We start from the raw sequence: 25,720 nt of genomic DNA on the forward strand, positions 1-25,720 counted from the left end.
AAATCCGGCTCTCCAGACCCGACCCTTATTCCCGACTTTAAAGAGAGCCTCGTTTCTCGTACGACCGGTTAAAAGTGGGAGAAAGAAAACAGGGTTTTGGTAGGTCCTTTCTCAAGAATAACCCAAGTAGAGCCTAAAGTTGAAGAGAATTTACCAGAACCGATGTCAAGCCCACCCAAAGAACGAGCCCAATGAAGCGGCCCAACTTTAGGAAATTAAGATGGAAGGAACTTCCACCTGAAGAAGGCAAGTTTGTGTGGCTACGTTGGCAAAATCTAAAACTTTCATTTGTCATTTGAAACTATTCAAATATAGAGATCTAGGCCTTTTAAGTATCATCTCATGGTTTCATTTCTGGAGGTGTATATGAGAAAAAATTACTTGAAAGAAGACAACCTTTTAAATAGCGTTTAGATTTTTCAAGATATTAATTTCATGGCTGCCGACTATGAAAATACCTTGGATGACCAAAAAAAATATAGAGATCTTAGGCTTTCACAATAGTTGAGCTTCACCATATCCACTTGCTTTTCAATTTTCATGAAATGCCCCACGCTGGCTAGGCCCAAGCTCAATTGATAATTCTAATTGAGAAACTAGGTGTAAAATTATCAAAATAAAAAGGTGTTTTTTTTTGAAAGGATTTAATAGCTTAATTACATGAAATATATAAAAATATAAGTGTTAATGTCATCAATTTTTTCAAGTAAAACAAAAAAGGATCCATGCATAATATTTTAGCTCACGGAATATTACGTATATAAAATATCTACAAAAATTAAGTGTGTATTTGATTTTTAGTTTATCAAAAGTTTATTTGTTGAAAGTTCCCTTGACAAAAATTAATTTAATAAAAGTTAGTTGTTGTAACAAAATTTGTGTTGAATACATTTTTTTTAAAGTCATTCTGGTAAATTGAAATTTATTTGAATTATAATAATAAAATATGCTTTAGAATGTATAATTATTAAAAAATACGTTGATTTATGATTATTTCTAATTTTTATTATACAATTGTAATATATTTAAAATATTTAAAAAATGTGATAAAGATTTTAAATAACATAAATTTTGATCTATAACACTAAAAACTTGATCTCTAATTATTTGTACTTTTTTAATTTATAATTTTAAAAAATATGATAAAGATTTATAATTTTTATTATACATTAATGTTAAAAATTAACACGATTAATTATTCAATTTACAATGTTAAAAACTTGATATCTAATTATTATTATTTAAATGATAACTATATTTTTAATGAATTAATATTTTTGTAAATAAAAGAATAAGAGATTAAATTTGAGGTAGTATAGTCAAATAACATCTCACTTTAAATTGGCCAAAAGCATATTCAATTATATCTGAAAAGAACTTTTTAAATGGACTTCTTAAAAAAGATTGAAAACCAAACAATATTTGGATGCAAAATTCATTTTAAAAGTCCTTTTGGTAAACTAAAATGAAAACCAAACACACCTCTAAGGGCCCTTTTGGTTTGCTTACGTTTCACATTCATTCAGAAATTAAATTTTACTTTTAGAATGTTGGAAGTTATGTAGGTAAAATATTTTATAGAAAAGTATATCATGAAAGTACATTAGAGAAACATAACTATTTAAAACTTTTAAAAAGTAGGCTTGAAAAGTTGGATATTATTTGACCATATTACCCCAAGTTTAATATCTTATTATTTTATTTAAAAAATAGTTAATTCATTAAAAATATAATTATTATTTTAATAATAATAATTAAGTATCAAGTTTTTAGCATCATAAATTGAATAATTAATTATGTTAATTTTTAGCATTAATGTATACTAAAAATCACAAATTTTTATCATATTTTCTAAAATTACAAATTAAAAAGGTATAAATAACCAGAAATTAAATTTTTAGCATTATAGATCAAATTTTATATTATTTAAAATCTTTATCATATTTTTTAAATATTTTAAACATATTTTATTTGCATGATAAAAATTATAAATCATTATAAATTAATATCTTTTTTGATAATTGTACATTCAAAAGCACATTTTACTATTTTAATTTAAACAACTTTTAGCGTATCAAATTGACTTTTAAAAAAATATATTTAAATATAAATTTTATTATAACAATTAATTTTTACTAAACTAACTTTTGATAAATTAAAAATCAAACACACACTAAAAGTTTTAAAATTTCAAATGAAAATTTAACAATGAGGCCGCACCTGAGTTGGAAATTTAGGTCAGCCCCACAAGACCAGCTTGTTTTGTCCGGAATCTGTTAATGGAGCTGGGCTTGAATAAAACTTCTAAAAATGACAATATATATATATATATACAGAGAGAGAGAGAGAGAGAGAGAGAGAGAGAGATCGATCTCGAACTTAGGCTTATTTGACTTGACTTAAGTCACTTAGCCCCTAATATTGTTTTTTATTATTTATCGTTATGATTCCCAGCACTAACAGGCGAGCAGGTGACGCTCTGTACGGCTAAAAGCATTAAATCCTGCAACTGAGGAAAGAGGTGAAGGTCAGAAGGAAGTAGCGTGCGTTGAGCCATTCGAACTTTTAGATGGTACAAAAGTCTTTTAATCTTATCTGATTCAATTTAATTTAAAATGATCCAGTTCTATTTAATTTATATAAACACTTATCTTTTAAAATTAAAAGAATTAAAAAAATCAGATTAGTTTTTTAGGTTAGATTAGATAGGAGATTGAGCATTTAAATCACTTGATCTAATCTGATCCTGTTAATTTAATTAATATAATTATAATTCATTTATTTTTAATAAATGTTTCAAGTATAGTTGACCTTAAAGAAATAATTGTATGAAAATTTATTGAATTTGCTTTTAAATTATTGCTGAAGTTTGTTGAGTGTTTTTTTTTTGAAATTATAAATTTAAATTATTTGAATTATAACAAAAATATTTTTTTGTTAAAAATTATTATAGATTTATTATTGTTGTAAGTGTTTTTACTATTTTAATTGAGTTTATTAAGTTAAAATTGATTATTGTCTCTCATGGAGGAAAAAAAAAAAGCTAAGTGAGTACTGAATTAATAAAATTAGTCTCTCAATCTTATGGACGAAGTTCTATCTTGCTAATCTTCAGATTATCACTGAATAAGATCGGATTACGAGTTGCCTAACTCAATCTTTTTTATAAAAGAGACTAAATTTTAAATTAGGCTGAAATCTAGTATCGTCCAATTTTTTATACAGTCCTAATTCAAACAAGTGATCAAATTAAATAAAAGTAATATTTAATACGAGATTACGAGGCATGAGGCAGAAAAGCAATTGACGACCCTTAATTATAAGCACAGAAATTTGGATCTTAATTTTCTTTTTGATGCAATAGTCTCTTTAAATGTTTAAAAACAATCCAATGCCACCTTTACTATTAATCAAATTTAACTTTAACTTTAATTGATCATAAAATTATAAAAAAATAATTTTAAAAATTATAAAAAATACTCAAAATTTTAAATAAATATCATATAAAAATTATATTTTCTCTAATCTTTTTAAGTCTTTTTCTTTCATTTTTTTGATGAACTAACTGTTAAATTTAATATTTATTAATCATAGGTGGGATATTATATAATTTTCAAATGTTGAATGTGAATATCATATCAAAAATAAATTTAGAATCTTAAACCTTATGCCAAATTATCATTTAACCCAATTTATTATTACAACAGGTGTTCAAACACTTTTTTTGCCAAACATATCCAAACTCTAAAGGATGAAAAATAAATGTCTAACCAAATTAAAATGTTTAAGATATTATCACTCAAGTCAAAAAGAAAGTCCAATTAATATATGATAAGCGCATCAATTAAACATTTTTACATGTTTACATATTGCTTATATTTTATTAACAATATTTCCCCATGACTTAATTTTTGTGAAATAATTAATAACTTAACCTATTTACATATTTATTTGTTATTAAAGTATTTCAATCACGTAAAATATACAATAAACCTAAAAGTACACATTTAAATATACGTATGGAATTAGTCTAATTCGTTTATATACTTGGTAAGATTACTTTTTCTTTTTCTTTTTCTTTTTTATGTATGTAATGGGAATCTTTTCATTGGTATATGCATTCGTTAAACGTTTTCTATCGTGGCAGCATTTTCTACTTATTTCAAAATCCAAACTTTAGTCCAAGCCTTTTTTTGCGGGTTCAACAATTCTTTTATATTCAAAAATTATACTAATGAGGTTAGAGCCAATAGAAAAGGCCAAATAAAGTTAGAGCTAATAGAAACGACTAAATGAAGTTAGAGCTAATAGAAAGGGCTAATCCCTTATAATTTAAAGAATTAATGTTTGAATTCTTGTTAAAAGGGATATCCACATTTAGTGTTTGACACCATTTCAAATAAAATTATCTTTAATAGGAATATATTTGTGAGTAACCAAAAAAAATCAAACTTTAGTTTTTTAGCATACTTTAAAATTGAAGAAATAAAAGTAAGGTTAAACGGGAAGTCCAGGCCTTTTTTTTGAGTTTACAAAAGTAAGGTAATTTTTTTAATTAAAAAAAGACTCTAATAACAAGGGTTGGATTTAGCTAAAAAAATTAGCTCCTTGCAATGTGATAAATTAAAGTTTAAATTTTTATTAAAAAATGTACCCATATTTAGTGCCTGATATTTTTTCAAATAGAATTATCTCTAATAAAAAATATTTATATATAGAAATAGGAATAGGTCAGGCCAGGCCAGTCTTTAATCAAATAATCATGAGCCTCTAACATAGGTCTCAAGTTTGAGCCTAAGTTTGAACTTATATGTGAGCTTTTCTTATGTTCAAGCCTAAGCTTAAGATAGGCCTGACTTGGCCTGAAATCTTTTTAAATGCCTACTTCATATGTTGTATTTATGTAGGCCTTTAAAAAAGCTTTTAAATTTAAAGTTCAAAGTCTTTAAGTAGGTTTTGAGTTTATCAAAGCCTACATTCGTATATAGACAAAAGAAAACAAATTCCGAAATTGCTCTATAGGACTAAGGAACTAAAATGTAATTAACATTCATTTTGAGATTACAAAACCACCTCTCATTTATTTTCTTTAAAATATTCTCCCATTGTCACTGACAGCCTGAATGTTATCACCGGTGCCACCCATGAGACAAATTGCTGGCAACTAGAGCTCCGTCAAAGGTGACAAAAATGCTAGAAACTAAGCTAATAATGCCTCTTAATCATATAAAGCAAAGTTTTATATATATTACCAACTCAATTTTAACTTTTCAAGCCAATACTTATTAGGACTTTAAGGGTGATTTGTTATTTCACAAATAACTATTTATTAAATTACTAATGAGATTTATTAAAAAAATTTAATATGTATTGATTTTTATAAATATTTCCTTGCTTTTGCTATCAAATGTACACTTGTCAGAAGTAAACAAAGTTTTTTTAACAAGTAAACATTTGATAAGTAAACATTTATAAAAAACCAATGTATAATAAATTTTTTAATAAGCTTCATTAATAATTTAACAAGCAACAATTTATGGAATTATAAGTTCTATTACTAACTTTGACAATTTTTATTAATAATTTAATAAATCAATTTTAATAAAAAGTTCATATAAGCTTTTTTACAAGTAAACTTTTAGTGATAAAAACAAGTAAAAATTATAAAAATCAATGTATACTAAATTTATTTAATAAGTTCCTATTAGTAATTTAATAAGTAATAATTTGTGAAATCACAAGTTTTATTACTAACTTTGACAATTTTCTTAATAATTTGATAAGTAATTTTTAGTAAAATAAAAAGTTCACAAATAAATTTTCGATAATAAAAACAACAAACATTTATAAAAAAAAAGTGTATGATAATTTTTTTCAACAAATCCCCATTATTAAATTAATAAAAAATTGTTTATAAAATAATAAGTTCTGTTACTAACTTTGACAATTTTCCTTAATAACTCAACAAATAAATTTTAGTAAAATAAAATGTTCACATATAAGTAAACTTTTAGTAATAAAAATAAGTTAATATTTATAAAAAACCTGTGTATAATAAATTTTTTTATCAAATCTCCATTAATAATTTAATAAGTAATTATTTATAAAATGATGAGTCTTGTTACTAACTTTAACAATTTTTTTTAATAATTTAACAAATAAATTTTAGTAAAATAAAAAGTTTACAAAAGCTATTTTTCAAATAAATTTTTGATAATAAAAATAATTAAACATTAATAAAAATCAGTGAATAATTTTTTTTAATAAATTCTTATTAGTAATTTAATATAATTATTTGTAAAATGACAAGTGCCATCACTAATTTTTGACAATTTTTCTTAATAATTTATCAAGGTAAATTTTGATAAAATAACAAATTTATATAAGCTTTTGACATGTAAATTTTTATAATAAAAACATGTAAATGTTTATAAAAACTAATATATATTAAATTTTTAACAAATTTTATTAATAACTTAACAAGTAGTCATTTATAAAATGATAAATAATTATTAAACTCTTGATAAATATTAACTTGAAAAGTTAGAACAGAGTTGATAATTTATATCAAAATTTGTATTATATGATTAAAAGGCATTGCTAACTCAAAGGCTAGCATTTCTTTTAGTGACCAAGAGTTGTGGAATCAAAGTTCCCTTAGCCACCTTTAAAAACAAAAATTAATTTGTCACCTTTGCAAGTGTTGGAGCCTAAGGGGCCACTGCTCGAGCTTTGACAGTCAATGATAGTGAAAAAATAAAATAAATAAATGAGGGGTAGCTTTGTAATTTTACAATAAATTTAAATTATGTTTTGGTCATTTAATCTTGCAGAGCGATTTCAAAATTTTTTAATCTTTTTTTACAAATATAACAATATAGGGATTTTTAATTGTGATTTTTTCAAAAAATTTAAATTTTCAAGACCCAATCTTTAAAAAAAAAATAGATAGTCCAACGAATCCAACACATATTATCAATTCTAAATAAAAAGTAGGAAGAATGACAGTAAAGGTCCAAAAAAAGATAAACTAATTACTGTTAAGTCTCCAACAAAATTTTTTATAAAGTAAATTATAAATATCAATTTAAATAATTATAAATAGGAATACTAATTGCAAATTGATTGTGATTTAGAATTCAAATATCGTATTTGAAATTGAAAATTTTAAATTTACAACAGTTTGAATTGATATTAAAAACTAATTTTTTAAAAAAAAATGTATTAAGGACCTAACTATGATTAATATATATATATTTTTTGGATTGTCATTCTCATCTAACATGGAATGAAATATTAACAAGGAAAAATTACAGTAAAATTTTCTGAATTATATAAATGATACTTTGATCTCTTTAAATGTTATGATTTCACTAAATTTTTTAAAAATTTATGTGTCGATAAATTTTAAAGTGAAAATATCATTTTACTTTTATTAATAAATTATAATTTTTTATTTAATTTTTATGATTCTTTACATAAAAATTATTATTTCTTAAAAAAAGTTGTGATAAAAGTTTATCATTTTGAAAACTTTTTTTTAATAATAAAAATTATATTTGATAAATTGTGATTTCTTATTCAACTTTTATAATTTATATAACAAAAAATATTTAAAAAAATTAAATTATTATTTTAAAAAAAATTTATTATCATTTTTTCCATCTTTGTCCGATGGCTCTTTCTGGTCTGCGGCCTGAATCGCCATGATTGAAGATTGATTGAGAGTCGTATTCCAGATGATTCACCTTCCGAATTGCGTGCAATTCCATGGTGACTTTTTTTTTTTTTTTGGGTCAAAACAATTTCTTAGTGATTAATCAACCTACGCATCCAAGGACACGAGTTTTGATATCATGAAGCAACACTATATAATAAATGGTAAACAAGCTTGATCTAAGCCCTTCATTGAATTGACCGGTTTCGCAGATTACCCTAAAACATTGCCCAGTCAAACACAAACTTCAGAACTTAAAAGCAAGAGCAATAAAAGGACGAGAATTCTCTGTTGAACTAACTCTTCTTTATGACTTTTCTCAGCCATAGCTCTGCACCAAAAGCAAAACATTCGAAAGTGAAAAAAACCCAAACGCTGATTTGGCCTTCACTGTAGCTCTCACCTGTTCCCACTCCCTCATACCTTTTGCCAGTACCCAGAAAAAGAGTGACCCCACCGCTGCCACCATTGCCACCCAATTTAAAAGCTTCTTTTCCCTCTTCACCTTCCTTAGCCCACCACCCCAAAGGAATAAATTAACATATCCATCCTCTTTTTCATCTCCATGAACTTCACTTTCATTATCTGCTTCTTCAATTTTGCTGTAATAATTTGCAGCTCTTTCTAGTACTTTACTCAAGTATGCCTGATCATCTCTCACCTCATCCAGAATCTCCATCCCCACCCACAAAGCCACTCAAGCCAAATTCTAATGACCAAATCGCAGGATCAATACAATCCAGAAACCAAAGTTGTGTGGAATTAGAATCACCAAATTTTGCCACAAAACAGTATAGTAGACAACCAACAACACTGAGGCATCCAAGAGTTCGACGAACGAACCCAGTAGTATGGTTTGCTGCAGTTTTGTGCCTCATATTCAGCGTCATCCTCATCGTCTTTGGAATCGCAACGCTGATCATCTTCCTCACCGTTAAACCGCGAAACCCTATTTTCGACATCCCCAATGCGAGCCTCAAAGTCGTGTACTTCGACTCTCCACAGTATCTGAACGGAGATTTTGTCCTGCTCGCGAATTTCACGAATCCTAATAGGAAAATCGACGTGAGATTTGAATCTGGCGACATTGAGCTTTTCTTCGCAGACAGAGTCATATCCAGTCAGGCGATTCAGCCGTTCACGCAGAGGCGAAGGCAAACCAGGTTGCAACCGATTCACTTCATCTCAAGCTTGGTGTTTCTGCCTGAGGATCTAGGGATAAAGCTTCAAAGGCAGGTTCAGAGCAACAGGGTGAACTGCAACGTGAGGGCAACCTTTAAAGTAAGAGCCATTGTTGGTTTCATCCATTTGTCTTTCCGGATCCATAGCACTTGCCAGATCGAGATGACTGGTCCACCGACTGGAGTTCTAATAACCAGAATATGCATAACAAAGCGATGAAGATGATTTTTGTCTGTAAAAATCTGCTGCTTTCTTGTAAGTTTCTAATGTGGATTTAGAATTTTAGACATAGAAGAGAAATGATAGATCCTGGATATACTGTTAAATGTGAAATTTAATACGAGTGTGTGGAAGAATGATTCAGTCAACTGTTTGATAATTGATATGCATAAGAAAGAAGAAGAAAGATAGATTGATGACTAACAAAAAATGGAATTTCTTTTGCTTCAAATTTGAATTTGAATTGACGGAGTTCAATCCAGAGATGAAACGCAGCGAACGGTCCCGACCTTAAATAGTTTCCGACCTGACCAGACGGCGCCGGTGATTAGAGTGCTAGATCTAAAATAAAAACTATTTTTAAGAAGTCAAATATATATATAATGAAAAATTAATCATTTAATTCCTTTAATCTATTGTTTTAGTTGTCTCTCTCTGTTTTTTTTTTGCCATTGTCTCTATTACAAAATAAATTTATAAAGAATAAAATTTTTATTAAAATTTAAAGATTAATATTTTAAAAGATTACTACTCACTAAAATTTTAAAAATTGAATTAAAATTAAATTAAACTATTTAAATTGAATCATACCAAGTTAAAATTATATGAATTGAATTACAATTATAGAAATTAGATGATTAATTTAGATATATATATAATATTTATATCATTTGATTGAATTTATTTTATTTAAATAAATATATGTGATATTTATAAAAGTATTTTTTTCTATTTTTCATGCCCGTCAATAACATGGCACTGCTCCCTAATTTTCTAAATCTTTTGTTGTTTATTATATAATTATATTAGAAGTGTCTACATCTCAAACTATTTACCCATATTTTGCTTTAATTTATATCACTTGAATTTGAACACAGGACCTCGAAAATGTGCGTTTTGAAGATGACCCCAAGTGACAAAATAATTAGTCTAAGAAAGGGATGATTTGGTAGTTCAAAAAAAAAAATTTCTCTAAGTTTAATTTAAATTAGTTAAATTATATATATTTTTTATTTTTTATAATTTATTTGTTCAGAATTTTAAAGGAAGAATCTCATCTTATGGGACATGGGCTCTCAATAATATTTTTTTTTTGTGTCTGGGTGGATATTCATTTGCATTTAACAATAAAAATGAGTAAAGTGATTAAATTAATATAAGAGAATCGACCAAAATATAATCACTTTTGTTGCCGCCCCAAATGAAAATATGATGAATTGAAAGCACACGAGATTCTCAAATCTCAGTGTTGCTGAGTAGGTTGGAACTTTGGCTGGCACTTCCCTTTTGTAAAAGCAACCCTCCAAATCTGCAATTGAACTTTAAATCTATTCATGATTTTGTCTAAAATTAGTATAATCTTATGCCTTTTATCTTCTGAAAACCAACCCTTGTAATTTATATTTTTGAAAAATTATTTTTAATTATTCTTAATTTTACTCGGATTATTTTTATCTTAGGGTTTATGGTTTAAACTTTCAACATCTTATTTGGTGTTTATATTTTTCTTTATTTTCAATACCACCTATTTATATTTAAATTACAAATATAGATCCTTTTTTTTACTGACATAGAATATATACCTAGCCATATTTTCTATTTTAATAAAATGTTATCATAACTTTGATGATAGAGGTTAGATTTTAAAAATAATCCATTATAAGTATCTAATTCATTTATAAATATGAACTACAAAGTTTTTCACCAAAAAGAAAATTGAAATAGAAAGTTATAATAATCAAATTAAAACTTAAGTAAAATTATAAAAAAATAAAAAATGTATTTTTCCTCACCTTTCTTAATGGCTGATACATTTTTCCTCATTTTGTCAGTCGTAACAGACATTCAACTATAAATTTTATAAGTTTTCTTTTGCCAACAACCATAAATTTTATAAGTAAATGTACATAGCATAATAGTTGATTATCAAATTAATTAAAATCACATCAAACAAGAATATCTTTTTTAATTGAGTTGAGAAAGGCACGCATTAACAATCTAAAATTATAAGTAAAATTGAATCAATTACTCCCTCCCTTATTATATAAAAAATATTTTTAATTGAATCTCATACATCAATAAAAATTATTATGTAGTTGGAATCACACATAATTACAATAGTTTTTTAAATTTTACTTCTAATAGTGTCACAATTAATATTGTAATAGTGATGGAAAAAGCACATAATTAATATTTTTCATTTTGTAAGACAAGAATAATTGTCTAATTATTCAGAAACATCATAATACTTCTTATATTTAAAAATAAAATAAACTTTTAAAAAATATCTTTTATATATATATATATATGAACGTAGAATAGTTTTTACTTGCAAGTTGCAAGAACATTTTCATGCTATTTGGTCACAATATCATTGGCCAAAAAATAATATATCTTAATAACTAAAGATAGTAAATAGTGAACTCATTGGATTACAAAAGGTTGAAAACCAGTCATACTATTATTTTTTAGTATACTATACATTTATGTTTAAGTTTGACATTGTCATTTTTGTTTTACTGTATCTTTAATTTTTCAAGTTACGTTATTGAAAAAAAAAAAAAAACATAGAATCGGGTAATGGCGGGTGAGTGTGCGACGATTCTAACGACTTCCAAACAGCGATGAGCGTCCAACAACAGGACTCATCCATTTTGATTCGAGCATCTTCTTTAATTTTCTCTCTTTTTAATTTTTGTCGTTTTCACCCCCTTTTTGTCTTCCCCTATGTATATATATTACTTCTTTCATTTTAAATTATAAAAAATTTTTTAAAAAGTTTTTTTATTTTAAAATATAAAACACTTTAAGTAAATTAAAATTTTATTAAATACATCAATTTTAATATTACATTTTCTCTTTCTATAATTAATTTTCATTCATTTTTTTAATATATTAAATAATGGATATTTTAAAAATTTTATATTTTTATTTTAAAAAGATAAAATTATTAAATATATTTAATAAATTTTATTAATATGTAAGATTTTATTTAAAAATATTTTATAACGAGTAATACACACGCACTTTCTGGCAGCTGCTAATGACAGGGCTCATCGTTTTTTTTTTTTCCTTTGTTTTGCTTTTCATCTCTAGAACGCCAATGTGTTGATCTAACAAACTCTTCTTTGAATTGAAGTTTTGAAACTCCATATTATCTCAGCTAAAAAATAAAAATAAAACACAGACTAAAAAAGCCCATATAATCTAATAAAAATAATTTTGGAAGAATCCATCAAAAGATCACTTAAAAAACTTATTCACAGACAAAAATCAGTAACAAATCTAATTTAAAAAATAATAAGTTTATGTTTTCATTTTAATAATAATCTATTTTGTATTAATCTTTGTTTGTGAAATAAATTTTTTGAATGGTTCTTCAATGTGTTCTCCCAATAATTTTTATACTCACTTTTTAGCAAGAAATGTTTTGAACTTGATTGATAATTTATATATCTTTGATTAATTAGTACTTTATTGTAGACAGGTGGTTGATAATGAAAAACTAAAGGCTTGTTTAAAAATCTGTTTTGTGAACAGTTTTCTGTTTTCTAAAATAAGAGAATAAAAAATTTATTTAATAACGTATTTTTAAAAAGTGTTTTAAAGAATAAAAAAATAAAATATTATTTTAAAGAATAGAAAAATGAAAATAACTTTTAGGTGTTATATGATTATTATTCTGACAAATAAAAAAAAAAATAAAAACACATATTTTTATTATGTTTTTTTACTCTCAAAATATATTTTACAAAACATCAATTCTCAAAACAATAAAATAAAAATAATTTTGAACAGCTCCTAAAATATCATGCTTTGCACATGCTCACCACACTCCTCACACGCCCCCCTTCCTTAACCATGTAGATTATACAACTCACAACTTTCCATTTTTAAAGAGGTGTGGGGTGCCATTGAGTCAAGAATAGCTTGTAATGTCTTGACAATCTTGCTGGGTAATGCATTTTTCTTTTCATTAAAAAAATAACTTTTTACTCTCAAGAATCATAGTTTAACAACATCGATTTTCTTGTTTCTAGGATCTTCGGTTTTCTTCCACAATATGAATAATCATGCAATGTTTGATAGGCAAAAAAAATGTTTTGTAAAAAAATCAGTAAATGCATCTATCCATTTGTTCGAAAATCTAAAGTTGAGTGTTTGAATTAATTTCAAAGGAAGAATCTCATCTTATGGGCTCTCAATAATTTTTATTTTTGTGGGTGGATATTCGTTTGCTTTTAACAATAAAAATGAGTAAAGTGATTAAATTAATTTAAGAGAATCGACCAAAATATAATCACTTTTGTTGCCGCCCCGAATGAAAATATGATGAATTGAAAGCACATGAGATTCTCAAAACACTGTGTGGCTGAGTGGGTTGGCACTTCTCTTTTATAAAAGCAAGCCCTCCCGAATCTGCAAATAAACTTTAAACCTTTTTTTTTTTTTTCCTGTTTTGTTAGAACCAGCCACGTCATATTGGCTGAAAGGTTTTATGTACTTTTCTAATCTTTTTTTCTTTTTTTTGTTGGGGGGTGGGGGGATGGATTGTTAATGTAGTCATGATTTTGTTTAAAATTAGTATTATCTTATGCCCTTTATCTTCTGAAAACTACCCTTGTAATTTATTTTTCAAAAATTTATTTTTAATTAATCTTTATATTACTCGGATTATTTTTATTTTAGGATTTAGTGTTTATGGTTTAAACATCTTACTTTGTTGGCTTTTTTTATGTTCGTTTTCAATATTAATAATTTATATTTAAAGTAAAAAAAATATACTCCTTCCGTCAAAAAATATGATATTTTTTGAGGGATTAAATGTTAAAAAATATAAAATATTTTTAATTTTTTAAGGTGTAATTATTACTTTTTTAAAGTGCCCCTATTGAATAAATTACTTTATATTTTTTTGGGGTGAAATACCCTATTAAATAAGAATAAATATGAAAAAAGTGTTATTTTAAAAACAAATAACTACTTTATTGAGAGTAATATTTGGTTAAAAATGTCTTATATTTTTTAACAAAAGTAGCGTAGTACAAGGTCGTTAAACTCATGAGTTTAAGTAAATTCGTGATAGGAATGTAAATTCATATCGCAAACTTGAATCGTAAACTTTTAAAAATTTACTTCTATTAATAAATAGCCATCACAATATGATTATAATTTAATTTAAATATATTAAAAATATAAATAATTAAAATTAAACTCATCTATATTGATAAATTATCATATGCGAGACATAAAAATTTTAAAATAGAAAAGCTTATTTTTTGTGTTTACTTTTGTTTTTTATTAATATTAGTTTTTATATTTCAAGTTTTTTTTTAATCAGGTCTTATAAATTTTATGAATTAAATTCTTCATAATATATACTTAACTCGCTCAATTCAAAAAAAAAAATTTGAAGAGTTGAACAAGTTTAACCAAGTTTGTATTTATTCCTAATTTATGAATTAGTTGATACGATTGTGTAAATTAAAAACATAAAAATAATAAATTCAAAGGTAAACTTATAAATTTAATTGAGTTTGTATATAGTCTAAATTTATAAATGAGTTAACATGATTTTGTAAGTTAAAAATATTAAATTCATAGAGTTAACACAATTATGATGTAGCATATATTTTGTCATATTTTATCTTTTGATAAAATATCATCATAACTTTGATAGTACGGGTCAGCTTTTAAAAATGATCAATTATAAGTATCCATTCATTTATATATATGAACTACTAAGTTATGAGAATCCAATCAAAACTAAAGTAAAATTATAAAAATAAAAAATGTATTTTTCCTCACCTTTCTTAATGGGTGGATATCTGTTTGGGAAAATTGTATCCAAAGACTTAAAAAAATTATTTACAAACAAAAAAAAATAACAAGTCATCATTGCAAAAAAAAAAATTTGTATTACTATTTAATAGTAATTCATTTCATTTTGATTTTTATTTATGAATAATTTTTTCACAAGGTCTTAAATGCGTTTTTCTCAAATTTTTTTCTTCATTTTGTCAGTTGGAACAAACATTCAACTATAAATTTTATAAGTATATATAATTATATATAGGATAATAGTTTATTTTCAGTTTCATTAAAGTCACATGGCAGGCACCAACGACCTAAAATTACAAATAAAATTGAATCCATTAGCTTTTACCTGCACGGACATTTTCATGCCATTCGGTCATAACATCATTGGCCAAACAATACTCATTGGATTACAGAAGGTTGAAAACCAGTCATACTATTTATTTTTTAGTATGCTATAAATTTATGTTTAAGTTTGACATTACTCCAAAATAATTAATTAAGAAAAATAATTATATTTGAAATTAAAAAAATTGCACTAAATTATCTGTACAATTAATTAAATAAATTTATCTAGTAAAAATAAATATTGACTCTATAAGGGATGAGTTGGGTAAAATAGTTCTTTAAATTTATAATTTTACTTATAAATAAAAATAAAGAAATACATGTAAGTTTTTCTACGACAGTAGAGGGAGTATCTTCTTTGTTTTACTGTATCTTTAATTTTTCACACACATATATATAAACAGGTTATTGGAATTAAAAAAACATAAAATCAGGTAATGACGGGTGATTATGTTATGCAACGTTCTAAGGACTTCCAGGCCGTGACTTTGGGTCCACTGTAAGGTTATTAAATTCATAAATTTAAATAAATTTGTGATAAAAAAATAAATTTGTATCACAAACTTGAATTGTAAACTAATAAAAATTTATCTCTATTAATAAATAGTCATTAAAATATAATTATAATTTAATTTAAATATATAAAAAATATAAATTATTGAAGTTAAATCCATCTACATTGATAAATTATTATATACAAGATAAAAATTTTAAAATAGAGGAACTTATTTTTAGTATTTTTTGTTTTATTTTTTTATTAATATTAGTTTTTGTATTTCAAGTTTTTTTTCTTTGAACCATGTTTTATAACTCTTATGAACTGTATATACTTAACACATTCAACTCAAAAAATAAAATTAAATTAACAAGCCTAACAAGTTTAATCAAACTTGCATCTAATCTGAATTTATAAATTAACTGACATAATTTTGTAAGTGAGAAACATAAAAATGATAAATTTGAAAGTAAACTCACGAGTTTAATCGAATTTATATATAGTTTGAGTTTATAAACAAGTTGATATAATTTTATAAATTAAAAATATAAAAATATTAAATTCATAAAATTAATTTAAGAGTTTAATAACTATGGTCCAATGACACTATGACAAAGCTCATTCATTTGAGCATCTTCTTTAATTTTCTTTCTCTTTAATTTTTGTCGCTTTATATTTTTTTTTCTTTTGTCTTCCCACCGTACATACATACATGTGTATGTCTGTGTGTATATATGTATATATATATTTTGCTGGCAGCCGTCAATACCGATCAGACAACCCACAGTTTCTTTTCATCTCTAGACGCCGATGCGTTGCTCCAAAAAACTCCTTTGAATTGAATTTTTGAAACTCCATGTTGTCTCAGCTGAAAAACAAAACATAGGGACTAAAAGAAGCCCATACAATATTAAAAAAAACTGACAATAAAGTCCCAAATTATATAAATAATAATTTTATCTTTTAAAATGACATAATCCTACTGAAGTTTCTAAAGGCTTCCGTATTAGTAAATTTTAAATTAAAAAGATCATTTTATTTTTATTAACAAGTCTTGATTTATTATTCAATTGTTATGGTTTTTGAAATAAAAGTTGTTATTTCTTAAAAAAAGTTATAATTGAGACTTGTTATTTTAAAAACTTGTTTTTCAATATTAAAAATTATACTTGATAAGTTATAATTTCTTATTCAATTCTTATAATTTACAGAATAAAGATTATTATTTCTTAAACAAAAATTGTGATTGAAGCTGGTTATTTTGAGAATTTATTTTTCAATGATAAAAATTATATTTAAAAAGTTATAATTTCTCGTTCAACTCTTACAACACACAGAATAAAAGTTATTATTCCTTAAGAAAAATTATAATTAGGACTTGTTATTCTAAGCTTTAAAACTTTGAAATAGTCTTTTCACTTTAAAATTTATTAACACAAATATTTTTAAAAGCTTTAATAAAATTATGACATTTTAAAAGATAATATTATTATTAGTATAATTTAAGAAGATTTTATTATTATTTTCCTTACAAAATAATAGAAACAACTTTTGTCCTCACTTTTTTAGCTTGGAACACTTTGGCTGCATTTGATCAACAATCGCTTTGTGATGGATGATGAAGGGCTAAGATCTCATAGTATTTTGTAATGTGTTGACTTTCTTTTTCTTTTTTCCTTTGTTTTTTTCTTTCCCGGAAATGGTCCAAATACAAATGCTCTCCACACACATACATACCAAAACTGAGGAATAACACAGATACTCAACAAACTCACAAAAACACACTCGCCCCCCTCAACCATATGAGATATAGAACCCACAACTTTCCTTTTTCAAGGTGTAGGGTTCCATTAAACCAAGAAACTCTTGGTTTGTACTGTCTTGACAATCTTGGTCATGAATTATCTCTCTTTTCATTATTAAAAAAAAAACAAAAAAAACACTTAACCCACAAAAATCATAGATTAACATCAATTTTCTTGTTTCTAGGATCTTCAGTTTCCGTCTACAATCTAAAATCAAGCGATGTTTGATAGGTAGAAATATGTTTTCTAAAAAATAAATAGGAAATACATTTAAGCTTATTTTCCTTCTAAATACATTTCAAATATCATTTCCGAAAAATACTTTTGTGCATCAAACATGCAATCCGTGTTTTGAGCAAAGATTCCTAGAATCTCAAGCAATCAGAATACAGTGATCACAAGCGTGAGAAACATAATGAAGACGATGAGAAATGTGCAGAGACTGTCAACTTCAAATATCATTTGAATAATGTTACAAAACAACATATAGCAGAGAAATGAGAGAACTAATCAACTGAAAATCAACATCAGCCAAATTAATACGAAGTTTACCAGTCATACTATCCATAAATTATTAATAATATATTTTTCTTCAAATTTCGTCAAAAAAATATGAACCCACTATCTTATGCGACAAATGTTAGTGCTTCCAGTGCAGAAGGAAGGCTTTCCCCAAACAATGACTCTGCTAGAAGTGTTTACAGGCTTTGTCGGCCCAGTGAATATGGTCCAACCTCATTATTTTGAGTCGGGTCAAATGGGGCCCAAAAAAATAGCCGAACCAAGCTGAATCGCTCTACCAAGCCAGGCAGGCACCTGGCTGGTTGGCACAAGCTAACCAGCGTGCTCATTGGCAGGCACAACGTATGGTTTGAGATTTACAGTAGCTGTATATCAACCAGCACAAAATTTGGGGGTCCAAAATGCAGTAAAAAACAGACGGAATTAACTCAAAGTGATTTATATCCATTCATCTCCAGGTTCATAACTAAATGTATCAAGATATAAAGTACCTGGAAAGGAAACCAACATCTAAAGCGCAAGTCTGGTACAGTAGAAAGGTTAAAAGTCGGTTTGAAGAATTACACGTGTACCTAAGTTTGTAAACCCAAGGCAACTTGGTCACAATACTATGATTCTAGGCCCAGTTGAGCATAAGACTGAGCTTTGGTTTTCATCACTACATCAGTTCAGCAAATTTCAACCTTTTTCCAACGTCTTTTATATGTAAAATAACTACTGTGAAGGGACCACCACCTGCTGATCATCATCTGTGCCGAAATACCGGTCCCCAAACTCGCCCATGCCTGGTACGACACGGAAGTCCTTATTCAGGCCCAACTCAATCTCAGATGTCACGATTTTTATTCTGGGAAAGGCTTTGCAGACCACATGCACGCCTTGGGGTGCCTGGCAAAATGAGAATAAAATGTATGTATCATCACTATGGCAAAAGAAAAATATGATGGTGAAAGAACAGTAAAATGTGTGTATCATCACTAACATAGCAGTATCTTACCGATATGAGATTGAGAAATATGATGTTAGACTCTGGTACACCCTTTTTTATAAGTAAAGAAATTGCTTGTACAGCCGAATTTCCTACAGAAGATAATGGTCATACATTTGTGGAGATGACGAACAAAATATATATATATATATATATATATATACTTAGATTATTTAAACGGTGTGGAACACTCGGTAAATGCCAGACAGCATCTGACTCATTTTTCAGCAGAAAAGAATACATCAAAACCAATTGTAACTTCAAAGCAGCTAAGAAATACAAGCTTTTTTGGTCCAAAATCTAAGTCCAAGTTTAATATCTTATTATTTTATTTAAAAAATAGTTAATTCATTAAAATATAATTATTATTTTAATAATAATAATTAAGTATCAAGTTTTTAGCATCATAAATTGAATAATTAATTATGTTAATTTTTAGCATTAATGTATACTAAAAATCACAAATTTTTATCATATTTTCTAAAATTACAAATTAAAAAGGTATAAATAACCAGAAATTAAATTTTTAGCATTATAGATCAAATTTTATATTATTTAAAATCTTTATCATATTTTTTAAATATTTTAAACATATTTTATTTGCATGATAAAAATTATAAATCATTATAAATTAATATCTTTTTTGATAATTGTACATTCAAAAGCACATTTTACTATTTTAATTTAAACAACTTTTAGCGTATCAAATTGACTTTTAAAAAAATATATTTAAATATAAATTTTATTATAACAATTAATTTTTACTAAACTAACTTTTGATAAATTAAAAATCAAACACACACTAAAAGTTTTAAAATTTCAAATGAAAATTTAACAATGAGGCCGCACCTGAGTTGGAAATTTAGGTCAGCCCCACAAGACCAGCTTGTTTTGTCCGGAATCTGTTAATGGAGCTGGGCTTGAATAAAACTTCTAAAAATGACAATATATATATATATATACAGAGAGAGAGAGAGAGAGAGAGAGAGAGAGAGAGATCGATCTCGAACTTAGGCTTATTTGACTTGACTTAAGTCACTTAGCCCCTAATATTGTTTTTTATTATTTATCGTTATGATTCCCAGCACTAACAGGCGAGCAGGTGACGCTCTGTACGGCTAAAAGCATTAAATCCTGCAACTGAGGAAAGAGGTGAAGGTCAGAAGGAAGTAGCGTGCGTTGAGCCATTCGAACTTTTAGATGGTACAAAAGTCTTTTAATCTTATCTGATTCAATTTAATTTAAAATGATCCAGTTCTATTTAATTTATATAAACACTTATCTTTTAAAATTAAAAGAATTAAAAAAATCAGATTAGTTTTTTAGGTTAGATTAGATAGGAGATTGAGCATTTAAATCACTTGATCTAATCTGATCCTGTTAATTTAATTAATATAATTATAATTCATTTATTTTTAATAAATGTTTCAAGTATAGTTGACCTTAAAGAAATAATTGTATGAAAATTTATTGAATTTGCTTTTAAATTATTGCTGAAGTTTGTTGAGTGTTTTTTTTTTGAAATTATAAATTTAAATTATTTGAATTATAACAAAAATATTTTTTTGTTAAAAATTATTATAGATTTATTATTGTTGTAAGTGTTTTTACTATTTTAATTGAGTTTATTAAGTTAAAATTGATTATTGTCTCTCATGGAGGAAAAAAAAAAAGCTAAGTGAGTACTGAATTAATAAAATTAGTCTCTCAATCTTATGGACGAAGTTCTATCTTGCTAATCTTCAGATTATCACTGAATAAGATCGGATTACGAGTTGCCTAACTCAATCTTTTTTATAAAAGAGACTAAATTTTAAATTAGGCTGAAATCTAGTATCGTCCAATTTTTTATACAGTCCTAATTCAAACAAGTGATCAAATTAAATAAAAGTAATATTTAATACGAGATTACGAGGCATGAGGCAGAAAAGCAATTGACGACCCTTAATTATAAGCACAGAAATTTGGATCTTAATTTTCTTTTTGATGCAATAGTCTCTTTAAATGTTTAAAAACAATCCAATGCCACCTTTACTATTAATCAAATTTAACTTTAACTTTAATTGATCATAAAATTATAAAAAAATAATTTTAAAAATTATAAAAAATACTCAAAATTTTAAATAAATATCATATAAAAATTATATTTTCTCTAATCTTTTTAAGTCTTTTTCTTTCATTTTTTTGATGAACTAACTGTTAAATTTAATATTTATTAATCATAGGTGGGATATTATATAATTTTCAAATGTTGAATGTGAATATCATATCAAAAATAAATTTAGAATCTTAAACCTTATGCCAAATTATCATTTAACCCAATTTATTATTACAACAGGTGTTCAAACACTTTTTTTGCCAAACATATCCAAACTCTAAAGGATGAAAAATAAATGTCTAACCAAATTAAAATGTTTAAGATATTATCACTCAAGTCAAAAAGAAAGTCCAATTAATATATGATAAGCGCATCAATTAAACATTTTTACATGTTTACATATTGCTTATATTTTATTAACAATATTTCCCCATGACTTAATTTTTGTGAAATAATTAATAACTTAACCTATTTACATATTTATTTGTTATTAAAGTATTTCAATCACGTAAAATATACAATAAACCTAAAAGTACACATTTAAATATACGTATGGAATTAGTCTAATTCGTTTATATACTTGGTAAGATTACTTTTTCTTTTTCTTTTTCTTTTTTATGTATGTAATGGGAATCTTTTCATTGGTATATGCATTCGTTAAACGTTTTCTATCGTGGCAGCATTTTCTACTTATTTCAAAATCCAAACTTTAGTCCAAGCCTTTTTTTGCGGGTTCAACAATTCTTTTATATTCAAAAATTATACTAATGAGGTTAGAGCCAATAGAAAAGGCCAAATAAAGTTAGAGCTAATAGAAACGACTAAATGAAGTTAGAGCTAATAGAAAGGGCTAATCCCTTATAATTTAAAGAATTAATGTTTGAATTCTTGTTAAAAGGGATATCCACATTTAGTGTTTGACACCATTTCAAATAAAATTATCTTTAATAGGAATATATTTGTGAGTAACCAAAAAAAATCAAACTTTAGTTTTTTAGCATACTTTAAAATTGAAGAAATAAAAGTAAGGTTAAACGGGAAGTCCAGGCCTTTTTTTTGAGTTTACAAAAGTAAGGTAATTTTTTTAATTAAAAAAAGACTCTAATAACAAGGGTTGGATTTAGCTAAAAAAATTAGCTCCTTGCAATGTGATAAATTAAAGTTTAAATTTTTATTAAAAAATGTACCCATATTTAGTGCCTGATATTTTTTCAAATAGAATTATCTCTAATAAAAAATATTTATATATAGAAATAGGAATAGGTCAGGCCAGGCCAGTCTTTAATCAAATAATCATGAGCCTCTAACATAGGTCTCAAGTTTGAGCCTAAGTTTGAACTTATATGTGAGCTTTTCTTATGTTCAAGCCTAAGCTTAAGATAGGCCTGACTTGGCCTGAAATCTTTTTAAATGCCTACTTCATATGTTGTATTTATGTAGGCCTTTAAAAAAGCTTTTAAATTTAAAGTTCAAAGTCTTTAAGTAGGTTTTGAGTTTATCAAAGCCTACATTCGTATATAGACAAAAGAAAACAAATTCCGAAATTGCTCTATAGGACTAAGGAACTAAAATGTAATTAACATTCATTTTGAGATTACAAAACCACCTCTCATTTATTTTCTTTAAAATATTCTCCCATTGTCACTGACAGCCTGAATGTTATCACCGGTGCCACCCATGAGACAAATTGCTGGCAACTAGAGCTCCGTCAAAGGTGACAAAAATGCTAGAAACTAAGCTAATAATGCCTCTTAATCATATAAAGCAAAGTTTTATATATATTACCAACTCAATTTTAACTTTTCAAGCCAATACTTATTAGGACTTTAAGGGTGATTTGTTATTTCACAAATAACTATTTATTAAATTACTAATGAGATTTATTAAAAAAATTTAATATGTATTGATTTTTATAAATATTTCCTTGCTTTTGCTATCAAATGTACACTTGTCAGAAGTAAACAAAGTTTTTTTAACAAGTAAACATTTGATAAGTAAACATTTATAAAAAACCAATGTATAATAAATTTTTTAATAAGCTTCATTAATAATTTAACAAGCAACAATTTATGGAATTATAAGTTCTATTACTAACTTTGACAATTTTTATTAATAATTTAATAAATCAATTTTAATAAAAAGTTCATATAAGCTTTTTTACAAGTAAACTTTTAGTGATAAAAACAAGTAAAAATTATAAAAATCAATGTATACTAAATTTATTTAATAAGTTCCTATTAGTAATTTAATAAGTAATAATTTGTGAAATCACAAGTTTTATTACTAACTTTGACAATTTTCTTAATAATTTGATAAGTAATTTTTAGTAAAATAAAAAGTTCACAAATAAATTTTCGATAATAAAAACAACAAACATTTATAAAAAAAAAGTGTATGATAATTTTTTCAACAAATCCCCATTATTAAATTAATAAAAAATTGTTTATAAAATAATAAGTTCTGTTACTAACTTTGACAATTTTCCTTAATAACTCAACAAATAAATTTTAGTAAAATAAAATGTTCACATATAAGTAAACTTTTAGTAATAAAAATAAGTTAATATTTATAAAAAACCTGTGTATAATAAATTTTTTTATCAAATCTCCATTAATAATTTAATAAGTAATTATTTATAAAATGATGAGTCTTGTTACTAACTTTAACAATTTTTTTTAATAATTTAACAAATAAATTTTAGTAAAATAAAAAGTTTACAAAAGCTATTTTTCAAATAAATTTTTGATAATAAAAATAATTAAACATTAATAAAAATCAGTGAATAATTTTTTTTAATAAATTCTTATTAGTAATTTAATATAATTATTTGTAAAATGACAAGTGCCATCACTAATTTTTGACAATTTTTCTTAATAATTTATCAAGGTAAATTTTGATAAAATAACAAATTTATATAAGCTTTTGACATGTAAATTTTTATAATAAAAACATGTAAATGTTTATAAAAACTAATATATATTAAATTTTTAACAAATTTTATTAATAACTTAACAAGTAGTCATTTATAAAATGATAAATAATTATTAAACTCTTGATAAATATTAACTTGAAAAGTTAGAACAGAGTTGATAATTTATATCAAAATTTGTATTATATGATTAAAAGGCATTGCTAACTCAAAGGCTAGCATTTCTTTTAGTGACCAAGAGTTGTGGAATCAAAGTTCCCTTAGCCACCTTTAAAAACAAAAATTAATTTGTCACCTTTGCAAGTGTTGGAGCCTAAGGGGCCACTGCTCGAGCTTTGACAGTCGATGATAGTGAAAAAATAAAATAAATAAATGAGGGGTAGCTTTGTAATTTTACAATAAATTTAAATTATGTTTTGGTCATTTAATCTTGCAGAGCGATTTCAAAATTTTTTAATCTTTTTTTACAAATATAACAATATAGGGATTTTTAATTGTGATTTTTTCAAAAAATTTAAATTTTCAAGACCCAATCTTTAAAAAAAAAATAGATAGTCCAACGAATCCAACACATATTATCAATTCTAAATAAAAAGTAGGAAGAATGACAGTAAAGGTCCAAAAAAAGATAAACTAATTACTGTTAAGTCTCCAACAAAATTTTTTATAAAGTAAATTATAAATATCAATTTAAATAATTATAAATAGGAATACTAATTGCAAATTGATTGTGATTTAGAATTCAAATATCGTATTTGAAATTGAAAATTTTAAATTTACAACAGTTTGAATTGATATTAAAAACTAATTTTTTAAAAAAAAATGTATTAAGGACCTAACTATGATTAATATATATATATTTTTGGATTGTCATTCTCATCTAACATGGAATGAAATATTAACAAGGAAAAATCACAGTAAAATTTTTTGAATTATATAAATGATACTTTGATCTCTTTAAATGTTATGATTTCACTAAATTTTTTAAAAATTTATGTGTCGATAAATTTTAAAGTGAAAATATCATTTTACTTTTATTAATAAATTATAATTTTTTATTTAATTTTTATGATTCTTTACATAAAAATTATTATTTCTTAAAAAAAGTTGTGATAAAAGTTTATCATTTTGAAAACTTTTTTTTAATAATAAAAATTATATTTGATAAATTGTGATTTCTTATTCAACTTTTATAATTTATATAACAAAAAATATTTAAAAAAATTAAATTATTATTTTAAAAAAAATTTATTATCATTTTTTCCATCTTTGTCCGATGGCTCTTTCTGGTCTGCGGCCTGAATCGCCATGATTGAAGATTGATTGAGAGTCGTATTCCAGATGATTCACCTTCCGAATTGCGTGCAATTCCATGGTGACTTTTTTTTTTTTTTGGGTCAAAACAATTTCTTAGTGATTAATCAACCTACGCATCCAAGGACACGAGTTTTGATATCATGAAGCAACACTATATAATAAATGGTAAACAAGCTTGATCTAAGCCCTTCATTGAATTGACCGGTTTCGCAGATTACCCTAAAACATTGCCCAGTCAAACACAAACTTCAGAACTTAAAAGCAAGAGCAATAAAAGGACGA

At 25.3% G+C, this 25,720-nt stretch overlaps 1 protein-coding gene and 1 long non-coding RNA gene across 2 annotated transcripts; one reads left to right on the forward strand and one right to left on the reverse strand.

Annotated features, from left to right (window-relative positions):
- Nucleotides 1-8,042: 8,042 nt before the first annotated feature.
- LOC129303994 (uncharacterized protein At1g08160-like) lies at nt 8,043-9,267 on the forward strand. The gene has a single exon (XM_054943605.1). It carries the CDS (start codon nt 8,360-8,362, stop codon nt 9,116-9,118), a length of 759 nt encoding a protein of 252 aa, XP_054799580.1. The 5' UTR covers nt 8,043-8,359; the 3' UTR covers nt 9,119-9,267.
- Nucleotides 9,268-18,529: 9,262 nt separating this feature from the next.
- LOC129303908 (uncharacterized) lies at nt 18,530-19,396 on the reverse strand. Its single transcript, XR_008591551.1, has 2 exons — nt 19,104-19,396; nt 18,530-18,994 (listed from the first exon to the last, which is right to left on the reverse strand). It is a non-coding gene; the product is annotated as an uncharacterized LOC129303908 (long non-coding RNA).
- Nucleotides 19,397-25,720: the final 6,324 nt, after the last annotated feature.

The sequence above is a fragment of the Prosopis cineraria genome, unplaced genomic scaffold (assembly GCF_029017545.1).
Source record: "Prosopis cineraria cultivar Desert tree isolate PC_DT_omini unplaced genomic scaffold, ASM2901754v1 PC2, whole genome shotgun sequence".
Classification (NCBI taxonomy): domain Eukaryota; kingdom Viridiplantae; phylum Streptophyta; class Magnoliopsida; order Fabales; family Fabaceae; genus Prosopis; species Prosopis cineraria.

What these genes read in the sequence shown, in the direction of transcription:
- LOC129303994 (XM_054943605.1), top strand. Translation starts at nt 8,360, where the DNA reads ATGCCTGATCATCTCTCACCTCATCCAGAATCTCCATCCCCACCCACA.